Source organism: Grammomys surdaster, unplaced genomic scaffold (genome assembly GCF_004785775.1).
Source record: "Grammomys surdaster isolate TR1022 unplaced genomic scaffold, NIH_TR_1.0 125889, whole genome shotgun sequence".
Lineage (NCBI taxonomy): Eukaryota > Metazoa > Chordata > Mammalia > Rodentia > Muridae > Grammomys > Grammomys surdaster.
This window is the reverse complement of record NW_021620714.1, coordinates 3,578-17,181: the sequence shown is the minus strand read 5'-3', so window position 1 is coordinate 17,181 and position 13,604 is coordinate 3,578. Positions and strand designations below refer to the sequence as shown.

The 13,604-nt window shown below is 38.2% G+C and overlaps 1 protein-coding gene and 1 pseudogene across 1 annotated transcript in view; both read right to left on the bottom strand.

Moving 5' to 3' along the window:
• The window catches only part of Stxbp5l (syntaxin binding protein 5 like), a 24,445-nt gene extending 17,815 nt beyond the window's left edge, over positions 1-6,630 (bottom strand). The window contains exons 1-2 of the mRNA XM_028752268.1: positions 6,275-6,630; positions 842-1,007 (exon numbers count right to left, since the gene is read on the bottom strand). Of these exons, the coding sequence (XP_028608101.1) occupies positions 842-1,007; positions 6,275-6,591 (483 nt within the window). The 5' untranslated portion in view covers positions 6,592-6,630. The remainder of the gene's footprint in view (positions 1-841; positions 1,008-6,274) is intronic.
• LOC114608312 lies at positions 2,536-3,227 on the bottom strand (annotated as a pseudogene).
• Positions 6,631-13,604: the final 6,974 nt, after the last annotated feature.

Here is a 13,604-nt window from a genome sequence, read left to right as displayed (position 1 = left end):
CTATCTATCTATCTATCTATCTATCTATCTATCTATCTATCTATCTAAAGTATCTCTAGATGGTCTGACTGCCTTCTGGCCTCTGTGGGTACCAGGAACATACATACACAGATATACATGTAGGCAACAAAACCCATACACATACAATTAAAAATTAAAAAAGAATGGAATTCTGTTGTTTTCAGAAAAATGGGTGAAACTGGAGATTATGTTAAAAAAATCAAATTCAGAACAACAGATATTACATGTTCTCTCTTATTTGTGGGTTCTAGATTTTATGTAAATACATAAAAATATTCACACACACACATGCCCACATGCCTGCACGTGCACACACGTGTGCATACACACACAGACACACACACACACAGTGTATATAAAACATAAAATAAAACCTAAAAAAAAATAAAAGAAATAAAACCTAGACTCTCTGGAGAAACCAAATAATAGGAAGAGAGGGAGGGGAGAAAGTAAATATATCCAAGAGGGCATATCATCAAAGTATATAATATACTTGCAAAAAATGTCAGTATAAAACCTATCTCTTTATATAAGAAACTTATGCCAGTATGATTAAAACAAAACTCCCTAGAATAAAATACTTTTCAATTCCCCTAACACTATAAATGACCATTATAATCAGTTCCTCCTATTACTTCCATGTGTACCTACAGCCATACTAGAAACTTGTAGGATTACATTGAAGAATATATATTCAAAACATCTTCTAGAAAGGTATATTTATTTTCTGGCTCAATGATACTTTAGCTTAAAGACGTCTCTATTCTCTTTCTTTCCTAACAATCATGTCTATTTATTTCTATAAAGGAACTTTACCTACCTGAATATTATCACACATTTCTTGGCTATATGTTATCCGTTGAATCTCAGTAGGAGAGACGAGGTATAATGCCTGTCCTTCATTAGTAAAACAAAATGTCCGTGCTATTCTCATGTCTGTCAGAGGCAAATAATTAACATCCAACATTGGGCGAAGACTAGGCAAGCTGAATAGAAAAAAACAGTAAATCTGTATTTCATATTTTTGTTGATATAACCGTTTTCTTTAATAAAAAACTTTTAAGTCATTGTTTTATGGGTTTTTATAGCACCTTCAAAGATAAGTAATAAATAGACTTCCATATGTAATCACATGTACATGTACAAACATGAGAACAATTCTATTTTGCCCACATATATGCTTAGCACATACCCTTAAAGATTAATGTAGAGGCCCATAGTCTCTCTTTAAGACAGCTCTTTAGTCTTTGGGCTTATGCACCAAAAGAGAAATGTGTGGGGTCAGTCTAGTGTGCCTGGCTACATTGTGCTTTGTTCCCCATTAGTCCTTCTTCACAGGGAATGTGTGACAGGATTTTCTCTGTCTAGTTACATTAAAATACTAGTGCAGCAGGAGGCCTGTGATTGGATATGGAAAAGGGAGGGGGAGCTAAGAGTTGCAGACAGAGAGCAACACAGGAAAGAAAAAAGATGAAGCAAGATGGAGGCCGAAGAACAGGATGATTCAGATTCAGCATGGCTTTAAATAGCCATGGGTAGATAGAATTTCATAGAAGGATAAAATAATTGGGGTAACTTGTTTAATCTAGGTGGACAGCTTGTATCATTATCAATTGGCCCCGAAATTATTGTGTGGGAATCTTGTGAATTGAGAATTTATTGTTATATAAATCTGACTGGTTAATTATAAGCTTCTAGAGTTTTGTTTCTACTTGGTTGCTGTGTGTTGTGGTGGCTGACCGCGGGCTGGGAGGTCTTTGTGTGAGGCTGGGTGGCAGCGACCTGCCAAGGGAACTCGGGAGCTCTGGTCCAGAGGGTCTGCCAAGGTGAGTACACCCGGCTGGAGCCACGCGGCCAGCAGGTGCTGGGCGTAGTGTGGGAACTTGCCGTTCTTTTTAATATTTTGCGCAACAGAAATATGATCTTCCTGTCTCTTAGCCTGTCTGAATTTAACATGACTAGGAAGAAAACATGGCCCTGGCTTAAGGGAATGAGTATAAGTAATAAATTAGCGTTTATGCAGGAGAAAGACTACATCTCTACTACCTTTTTCTCCTAACCCTGCAGCCATAATGTTAATAAGATTGTGCTAGGAATGTACTTCGGATACTGTAGTTAGAGCCAATTTTACAAACCACTATGAAAAACAATTCCACGGTTTGTTCATCGTTTCTTGAACTTGGAGGGCAGAGGAAACTGCCTTGGTTTATCTTTATACTTAAAAACTACTCTAATTGGGCTGGAGAGATGGCTCAGCGGTTAAGAGCACTGACTGCTCTTCCACAGGTCCTGAGTTCAATTCCCAGCAACCACATGGTGGCTCACAACCATCTGTAATGGGATCTGATGCCCTCTTCTGGTCTATCTAAAGACAGCAACAGTGTACTCATACATAAAATAAATAAATAATTCTTAAAAAAAAAAACTACTCTAATTCTTCATGTTCACTAATTTTAATTCATCCTGCAATACAGAGATAGTATCCAAAGCACCACTTTTCTTTTTTTCTTCTTTTTTTTTTTTTGGCAGCTCTGAGGTTTATTGGAGCGTCCTAATACAGACGCTGGGGCTTGCCCATGGTGCTCTTGATATACAAAGCCCGGACGTTTTGCCAGTTTTTCTTGAGCAAAGACATCAAGAAATTGACAGCCAGGTGGATGTTGTAGACCAGCTCGTCATCGGTCATCTTCACGTGGCCAACGGCCACAGCCAGACACAGCAGCTTCTTCATCTGGAACTTGATTGTACACTTCACCTCGTCCACCTTGGCCACCATGTTTTCATTGTGTGTCAGCAGGGAGGGGAACTTGCCGGCCTTGTTCAGGCCTGGGCCCAGGATACCTGGGATCTGCTTGATCAGAGACTCGGAGGCCAGAAAGGCATCGTACTTCTTGGCCAACTTCTTGTTCTTGTTGAGTTTCTTCAGCACCTCGATGTCCATGTGGGGGATATCCACGGCCTTGGCTTCGTCACAGTGCTGCTGGGCCCCCAAGACGCATACCGAGAACTTGGGTCGAGGGGTGGACTTAAGCCTGACAGTGCCCGAGAAACGTTTGAACTTCTGAGGGTTGTAGTTCTTCAGGCTGATCTGCAGCTCCACCGTCTCCAGAAACTTGCGGCGCTTGCGCTGGTTCCCGTGCAGGACTTCCCGCACCGCCTCGTACAGGGTATCGCGTGAGACTTTGCTGCTCATGGCTGCGGTGGCCGCGGAAACCGGGAAAAAAAGCCACTTTTCTTTTAAAAATATTTTATAACTATATTCTTTGCATCTCAAAATTTACTATATGATATGGGGACTGAAATCTACATTATTGGCATAAGTATGCATTGTGGTTCTGGCGTCATGCTGCCTGGTACTGTAGCCATCAACTAGTTGAATGACTATTGAGCAGCTGATCCTTGGATGGTCAGAACGGTGGTATGCTGAAAGCACAAACTGCGCGCTGGATTTCAAAGACTATCCTAAATTATCCTAAATATGGGGCTGGAGAGATAGATCAGAGGTGAGAAGAGCTTGTTGCTCTTCCAGATGATCCAGGTTTGAATCCTAGTACCCACACCAGACAGATGACAACTGCCTGTAACTTCAGCTCCAGGGAATCTGACACATACTTCTGATCTCCAAGAGCACCTGAACACATGTTTATAACCCACATCTACATGTAATTAAAAATAAAAATTTAGAAAATTATCTGGGATATGAAAACTATAATAAAGGTTTAACATAAGATTTTAATGACAAACGAGCTGAGAGGTGGCTAGTGTGTCACACAGAGGCCCTCTTAAATTAATGTCCCCATAATCGAAGCATGTCTACTTTACAGACAAGATGGATTGATCTTCATTGGAAGTCTTTCAAAACAGTTTGAGAAAGGGATAATCAAATGGAGAAAGAATTAGAAATATTTGAGAATAAGCATGCTATGATTGCTTTTCCCCCAAAGTTTCTCCTTCACTAACTCCATTTAGATCTGCTCATGTCTTCTCAATTAGAAATAATGAAATAAAGCCCTCTGAAAGTCTGGCTTTACTCTTCATGTCCTTTCCTACTTCTCTTTCTATTTATCACAAATTTTTCTGAAAGAATAACTTGTAGCAGGATAAAGCATCAGAGGGTAAATGTTTTAGGCTCTGGGGCCTGTAGCATCTCCTTTGCAAGTATTCAGTTCTGCTTTGTAATGTAAAAGCAGCCATGGTCAACAAATGGTGGATATGGCTGTGCTATAAACACCTGTATTTTCTGATTATTATTTCAGAATCCATCCAATTCCCACCAAACATATTATCTGACTTTTTCAATCATTTAATTCTTGGCTTGCAGGCTGTACAAATCAGACAAGGGATGATTTGTTTTATCATTTGCCAACCTCATATCTGCACTACTTTTTCCTCTCTTGCCCTCCTGAAAGTTAGCTTTGCCTTCTTTATGCTAACACTTGCTTTCTTAAAGGGTTTCATGCAGCCCAGGCTGCCCTCCAACTTACTGTGTAGCAGAGTATTATCTGGAACTTTGGAACCTTCTACCTTCACAGCTGGGGTTCTAGGCATGCTCCAGTATGACCACTTTATAGTTTTGTTCCTGGTACCCCAGTGCTTTGACCTCTGTGGTATTTGCTACCTCTTGACCACCTCTTTTGTTGTGATGCTTTCCTGTCTTTATAACAGCAGGTTGCTGTCCTGGTCCCTGTCTTACCTCTCTGATGACATCTCAACCTCCTCCTTTGGGCTCTCTTTCCTCTGGTGCATAAATGCAGAGACTGGCCCTTATCTAACCTCAGCACAGTCTGCTGCTCATTTCTTTTTATAGGATCTGTTGATGATCTTTGCTGTTTGCTGTTAACAGTTTTCCTAGATGACACTCAAGCCCATGTTTTTCTAAGAAAGCAGAACTTAAATTGTTAAAACTTTTCTTGATGGCTTAGGAGTGCCTCCAAGTGTCAAACTTGTTTTTAATCCACTCTCAAACTCCTTATTCACATTCTTTTCAAATTCTCCACTCTCTTACATGCTATAGCATTACTGTAATACAAATTCCCCAAATCCTGAGACTCAGTGACCTCATCAGCCTTGTATAACAAATCAGCTCTGCACACAGCAGGTCTCCCTTCCCTCCATGCCTGCTCCCTCCTTGCCTTGCATTGCAGATCAAGGGCCAATCCCAAGCCCTGTCTCCTTGAGTATGTCCTAGTGCACACCCAAGAGGGCTAACTACCTACTTAAAACCCCATTTCTTATAAACTTTATACCTAGCTCCTCACTCAAGGTCCTTACCCATTTGTGCCAATCTTCCTCTCCAAGGGAAGACTGAGTCAATGCTTTGAAACTTTGGAGACTCATTTTGTCAAAAGAAACTTGCACTTCCTCTACTTGCATTTTCATTTTTGTTTTCTAATAATTTATTATTGTATGTTACTAATTGTTAACTCCTTTTCATGCCTAGCATAATATTTTACTGTAAAATGATTTTGGAACAAGGCGAGATATTGACAAGCATGATAGTTACTTCTACAGGATATTGAACAGATTTTATTTTCTTGTAGCTTTTTCATTCAATGTCTACCATGGCATTGCTAAATTCATAAAGTCATTAGATAATATTTTTATGTTTCACAGTCTTATATAATCTCACTGAGTAGAACGAACTATCTTAGTTTACTCCTTATTTTAAAGGTCTGATGGCTGTCAGTGTACTGTTGAGTGCTGACTTCACCTTTCCTGTGGTTTATGCCTGTAGATACATTATTTTACTGTAATTTCTACCATGTCAATTTGGAGATGAAAATAATACTTGTAAATGTCTGTGAAAAGCTATGAGAATCAAGTGACAGTCTGTGTGTAAAGTTCTTATGTAATAGTGAAAGTAGCATATGATTTCCATTCCGTATAGCTTCTATATCCAGTGCTTAACATAGTCCCAATAATTGCTTGTTAAATTAATGTATGAATGATTAAGAATAATTCTTTCCTTGGATCCTCGATGTCAATAATATATGTGATATACTAATATTCATATTAATATATATTAATAAATATGTCAAGTATTTTTTATAGTAAACTAAACCAAAGCCAGCCCTCTCCACATCCAGACCACAAAACTCTCTTCATGTTGTTGAACAATGTAACATCAGAACGTTCACTGGTTGTGAATGTAGTGAGACACCATATCAGGTTACAACAGGATGAAGATACTTCTCACCATTCGACCTTGCTAGCATTGTTGTGATTATCAGTTAGCAATAAATATACCAAGTACCTCATTATCATGATATGCCCATTCGCACAAAAGCAGGCCAGGCAGGCACTGTTGCACATGACCACCACATTTGCTTGCAATATGAATGACGTCTCTGTGATGTTGTGAACATAAAGGCAGGTCTGGGAAGGCAGTGAGAAGACTTTGGCTTGTTTTTCTGAGCAGATTATCGTATACTGATGGTCTCCCATTTCTTGGGATGAAGATGAGTAGTTCATGACCAATTTCCTTTTCCAGGTTTTTTCATTTTCATCTGTATTGTTTGGATCCCTCCATACTTCGTATGGAGGCTGCATTAAACTGCCAGTTCTGTCCATGCAGGAGAATGTTAACACAGCTCCTTTCAATGAGAGGAATGTACCTGTAAAAACAATTCGCGTCACTCATGTGTGAAGTCCTGTTTAAAGCAGCTACTTATCATACATTGGTGGGCAATGAATGTTTTACATTATGATAATCTACATGAATAATTTTTTAATACTGTAACAATATATAAAAATCAGTATGTGTTGTGAGTTAATCTGCTGTGATAACTTGGATTAATACAATTTTAGGTCTAAAAGAAACCTAAACTATCAGTTGGCAAAACTTGTTAAATATATTAATGAGAAAACAGATATAGAAGGATGATGACACACGGGACAGGCCAATCAACCTGGACTAGAACCTCAATTGTAGTTAATATTAGCCTGGAAAAGAACTCGGGTTTTCCAATTTAAATTCCAAGATTCTTTTATTAAAATTCAAAACATCTATCAAGAACCACAGGCAGCTACTGACTACTAGGAGAGGGATAATCCACCCCTTCCAGGGGTGAGCCCCCTTATTGGTTGTTCAATACAGAGTGGTCAGCCCTAGAAACACAGACATGCAATTTTTTCATTATTCTATATAGTTCCATTAACATTTTAAAAGGCAAATTTTAAGTATATATATAAAACTTTCATTTTTTTCAAGTAAGCTAAAATATATAATACATATAATAGATCATAGATGATATATATACAATACATATATTATTTCATATTATATATGTATCTATAATATGTAGCATATATATGTACATATATAAAATACATATTATTTATATATGTATGTTTATTATACTACACAATCCCATTTTCTTTTTAATGCTTATTAGTAAATGCTTTAATAGTAAATGCCTTTTAATTTTTTCTGAAATTAAACCCTCAATAAATATTATTTAATTTCAACATTCAGAGTTACTCTATTTGGCCAATTTTATACTTGATCTTTAATTTTAGCTATGAGGTCAAAAAGTGATGGTAATTTTATTTACTTGTTTTGTTTTTTTGACACAAAGGGTTTTCTTGTGTAGTCCTTGCTATCCTGGAACTCACTCTGTAGACCAGGCTGGCCTTGAACTCAAGATCTACCTGCCTCTGCCTTTAAGTGCTGGGATTAAAGGCGTGTTCCCCCATGGCTGACATGATGGCAATTTTAGTTGTATGAAAAACAAGAACTTAAAAAGTAACTAGGATTATTATCAGGCTTTGTAGAACTTAAAACTTTATTATTTTGGGGCTCAAATAAAAATATTTAAAGGTTTTATCCTTTTACAATAACTACCATCAACCCTGAGGCAAGTTTATATATCTTAATTCAGAAAAAGGTTACTCACCTGTATTTTTCAAGATTGAATGCCCACTGGCAGATAACTAACTACATGTAGTTATATGCTACTTTGTATAATTAGCATATGCTAATAACATAGCAAAAAAGAAAAATGTTCTACTTGTTTATTCATATATCTACTGGGTTATTTACTTTTGTATTCTTTTTTAGTTCTTTACATATTTTGGTTATTAATTCCTCATTGGATGAAAAGCTAGGAAAGATTTTCTCTCATTTTCTATTCTCTCTTTCACTACTTTGCTGTACAAAATACTTTATATTTGATGCAATCCAATCTGTTCATTTTTCTCACTATCATTGATTATTTGGAGTCCTATTTTGAGAATAATTGCCTGTACCTTAACCTTGAACTTATGTCTTTAAAACAGTACTTTCAAAGTTTCTGGCCCTATTCTTTGGTCTTTGGTTCCATGCAATCTAATTAACATAATTTTATGATAGGTTGACTAATCTTTGCTTTGCTGATTAATTTCCTTAGGGCAGATCCCGAAATCTTTGTGGACTTTTAAGATAGGATTTAGGGTCCTTCCAGTCAGAGTTGGTGCCTTGACCAGACCTAGGGCGCCAGCTCTGCATCCAATCCCAGAGGAGGCTGGACTCCCAGGAGCTCTAACAAGCCCAGGATCTCAGGTGAGGAGGCTGCAACATCCTCTCCCCAAAACAAGGAGTAACTGGGACTCACGGAAACTCAGGAACTCCCTCCTGGCAAGTGGCACCAGGTCATTAAGATCTGCACTGGTGCCATGAGCAGACCTAGGGCACCAGCTTTGCACCCAATCCCAGAACCCCCAGAGGAGATTGGACTCCCAGGAGCTCTAACACATACAGGAGCATAGGATCATAGGTTCACAGGATTTCAGGAGCTTGGTCACACCAGGATTGACTCCCAGGAGCTCTTACACCCAGGATCTCAGGATCACAGGATCACAGAGACAGCTGGACTCTGAGGAGTTCTGACACAACCAAGAAAACAGGAGAAACAGGCTCCAGTCAGAGATAGTGAGTGCAGGTAGCACTAGAGATAACCAGATGGCAAAAGGCAAGTGCAAGAATATAAGCAACAGAAAACAAGGTTACTTGGCACCATCAGAACCTAGTTCTCCCACCATAGCAAGTCCTGAGTACCTCATGACACCAGAAAAGCAAGATTCAGATTTAAAATAACTTCTCATGTTAATGATAGTGGACTTTAAGAAGGACATAAGTAACTTCCTCAAAGAAATACAGGAGAACACAGGTAAACAGGTAGAAGCCCTTAAAGAGGAAACACAAAATTCCCTTATAGAAAACACAAACAAATAGGTGAAGAAATTGAACAAAACTATCCAGGACATAAAAATGGAAGTAGAAACAATAACTCACAAAGGGAGACTACCCTAGAGATAAAAAACCTAGAAAAGAGATCAGGAGTCATAGACACAAGGATCACCAACAGAATACAAGAGGTAGAAGAAAGAATCTCAGGTGCAGAAGATACCATAGAAAACATTGACACAACTGTCAAAGAAAATGCAAAATGTAAAAAGCTCTTAACCAAAACATCCAGGAAATCTAGGACACAATGAGAAGACCAAACCTAAAGATAATAGCTATAGAAGAGCCTGAAGATTCCCAACTTAAAGGGCCAGTAAGTATCTTCAACAAAATTATAGAAGAAAACTTCCCTAACCTAAAGAAAGATATGTTCAAAAACATACAAGAAACTTACAGAATTTTAAATGGACTGGACCAGAAATAAATTTCTCCCATCACATAATAGTCAAAATACCAAATGCACAAAACAAAGAATATTAAAAGCAGTAAGGGAAAAAGGTCAAGTAACATAAAGGGAGACCTATCAGAATTACACAAGACTTCTCACCAGAGACTATAAAGGCCAGAAGATCATGGGCAGATGTCATACAGACCCTAAGAGAACACAAATGCCAGCCCAGGCTACTATACCCAGCAACAGTCTCAATTACCATAGATGGAGAAACCAAGATATTCCATGACAAAACCAACTTAATACAATATCTTTCCACAAATCCAGCCCTACAAAGGATAATAGAGGGAAAACTCCAACACAAGGAGGGAAATTATACCCTAGAAAAAGAAAGAAAGAAATCTTCTTCCAACAAACCCAAAAGAAGATAGCTACACAAACATAACTCTGCCTCTAATAACAAAAATAACAGGAAGCAACAATCACTTTTCCTTAATATCTCTTAACATTAATGGACCCAATTCCCCAATAAAAAGACATAGATAAACAGGTAAACATTTTGCTGCATATAGGAAACACAACTCAGTGACAAAGACAGACACTACCTAAGAGTAAAAGGCTGGAAAACAATTTTCTAAGCAAATGGTCCTAAGAAACATGCTGGAGTAGGCATTCTAATATTGAATAAAATCAATTTCCAATCAACAGTTATCAGAAAAGATAAGGAAAGACAATTCATATTATTCAAAGGAAAAATCAACAAAGATGAACTCTCAATTCTGAACATCTATGCTCCAAATGCAAGGGCACCCACATTCATAAAAGAAACCTTACTAAAGCTCAAAGCACACATTGCACTTCACACAATAATAGTGGGGGATTTCAACATCCCACTGTCAGCAATGGACAAATCATGAAAATAGAAACTAAACAGAGACACAGTGAAACTAAGAGAAGTTATGAACCAAATAGATTTCACAGATATCTACAGAACATTTCATCCCCCAAAAAAAGACCTCAGCACCTCATGGTACCTTCTCGAAAATTGACCATATAATTGGTCACAAAACAGGCCTCAACAGATATAAAAAGATTGAAATAATCCCCTGCATCCTATCAGATCACCATGAACTAGGGCCTGTTCTTCAATAATGACAAAATCAATGCAAAGCCCACATACATGTGGAAACTGAACAATGCTCTACTCAATGATAACTTGGTCAGGGAAGAAATAAAGAAAGAAATTATAGACTTTTTAGAATTTAATGAAAATGAAGACACATCATACCAAAACTTGTGGGGCACAATGAAAGCAATGCTAAGAGGAAAACTCATAGCTCTAAGTGCCTACAAAAACAAACTGGAGAAAGCATACACTAGCAGCTTAATAGCATACCTGAAAGCTCTAGAAAAAAAGAAGCAAACACACCCAAGAGGAGTAGACCGCAGGAAATAATCAAACTCAGGGCTGAAATCAACCAAGTAGAAACAAAAAGAGCTATACAAAGAATCAACAAAACCAGGAGCTGGCTCTTTGAGAAAATCAACAAGATAGGTAAACCCTTAGCCAGATTAACCAGAGGGCACCAAGACAGTATCCAAATTAATAAAATCAGAACTGAAAAGGTAGATATAACAGCAGAAATTGAGGAAATTAAAAAACTCATAATATCCTACTACAAAGGCCTATACTCAACAAAACTGGAAAATCTGGATGAAATGGACAATTTTCTAGACAGATACCAGGTACAAAAGTTAAATCAGGAGCATATAAACCATCTAAACAGTCTCATAACCCCTAAAGAAATAGCAGCAGCCATTAACAGTCTCCCCACCAAAAAAATCCCAGGACCAGATGGTTTCAGTGCAGAATTCTATCAGACTTTCTAAGAAGACATAGTATCAATTCTCTATAAACTATTCCACAAAATAGAAACAGATGGAACACTACCCAATTCATTCTATGAAGCCACGATTATACTCATATCTAAGCCAAACAAAGACCCAACAAAGATAGAAAACTTCAGACCAATCTTTCTTATGAATATTGATGCAAAATACTCAATAAATTTCTTGTAAACCGAAATCCAAGAATACATCAAAACAATCATCCATCATGATCAAGTAGGCTTTAGCCCAGGAATGTAGGGATGGTTCAATATACAGAAATTTATCAACATAATCCCCTATATAAACAAACTCAAAGAAAAAAACCACATGATCATCTCATGAGGATTCTGAGAAAGCATTTGACAAAATTCAACATCCCTTCATGATAAAAGTCTTGGAAAGAACATGAATTCAAGGCCCATACCTAAACATAGTAAAAGCAATATACAGCAAACCAGTAGCCAACATCAAACTAAATGGAGAGAAACTAGAAGCAATCCCACTAAAATCAGGGACTAGACAAGGCTGCCCACTCTCTCCCTACCTATTTAGTATAGTACTAAAAGTTCTAGCCAGAGCAATTAGACAACAAAAGGAGGTCAAAGGGATATAAATTGGAAAGGAAGAAGTAAAAAAAAATCACTGGTGTTACAGATGATAAGATAGTATACTTAAGTGACCCCAAAACTTCCACTAGAGACCTTCAAAACAATATAAATAACTTCAGCAAAGTGTCTGGATATAAAATTAAGTCAAACAAATCAGTAGCCTTCCTCTACTCAAAGTACAAACAGGCTGAGAAAGAAATTAGAGAAATGACACAATTCACAATAGTCACAAATAACATAAAATATCTTGGTGTCAATCTAACCAAACAAGTGACAGATCTGTATGACAAGAATTTCAAGTCCCTGGCCGGGCGGTGGTGGCGCATGCCTTTAATCCCAGCACTTGGGAGGCAGAGGCAGGCGGATTTCTGAGTTCGAGGCCAGCCTGGTCTACAGAGTGAGTTCCAGGACAGCCAGGGCTACACAGAGAAACCCTGTCTCGAAAACACACACACACACACACACACACACACACACACACACACACACACACACACACACACACAAAGAATTTCAAGTCCCTGAAGAAAGAAATCAAAGAAGCTCTCAGGAGATGAAAAGATATCCATGCTCATGGATTAGCAGGATTAATATAGTAAAAATGACCATCATGCCAAAATCAATTTACAGATTCACTGCAATCCCCATTAAAATTGCAACTCAATTCTTCATAGAGTTAGATAGAGCAATTTGCAAATTCATTTGAAATAACAAAAAAACCCAGGATATCGAAAACTATTCTCAACAATAAAAGAACTTCTGGGGGAATCACCATCCCACATTTCAAGCTGTACTATAAAGCAATAATGATAAAAAACTGCATGATAATGGTAGAGTCAGTCAGGTAGATCAATGGAATAGAATTGAGGACCCAGAAATGAACCCATACACCTATGGTCACTTGATCTTTGACAAAGGAGCTAAAACCATCTAGTGGAAAAAAACTCAGCCTTTTCAACAAATGATGTTGGTTCAACTGGAGGTCAGCATGTAGAAGAATTCAAATCAACCTTTTTTTTTATTATTGGATGTTTTATTTACATTTCATATGTTGTCCCCTTACCCTATCCCCCACCCACCCAGGAACCCCCAATCCCCTCACCCCTCCTCCTTCTTTTCTGTGGATGTAACCTCTATCTACCCCCCACTCCCACCTCCCCACCCTCAAAATTCCCACCCCCTGGGGCATCCAGCCTTCATGAGGTCAAGGTTCTCTTCTTCCACCTATGCCCAGCAGGGCCCTCCACTCTTACATATTCAACTGAAGCACTGGATCCCTCCCTAAGTGCTCCCAGGCTGGTGGTTTAGACCCTGGGAGCTGTGGTTGGTTGGCATTGTTGCTCTCCTCATGGTGCCGCAAATCCTTTCAGCTCTCCTTCCTTTTCTTATCTCCTTGTACAACCCTCAAGTCCAAGTGAATCAAGGACCTCCACATAAAACCAGATACACTGAAACTAATAGAAGAAAAAGA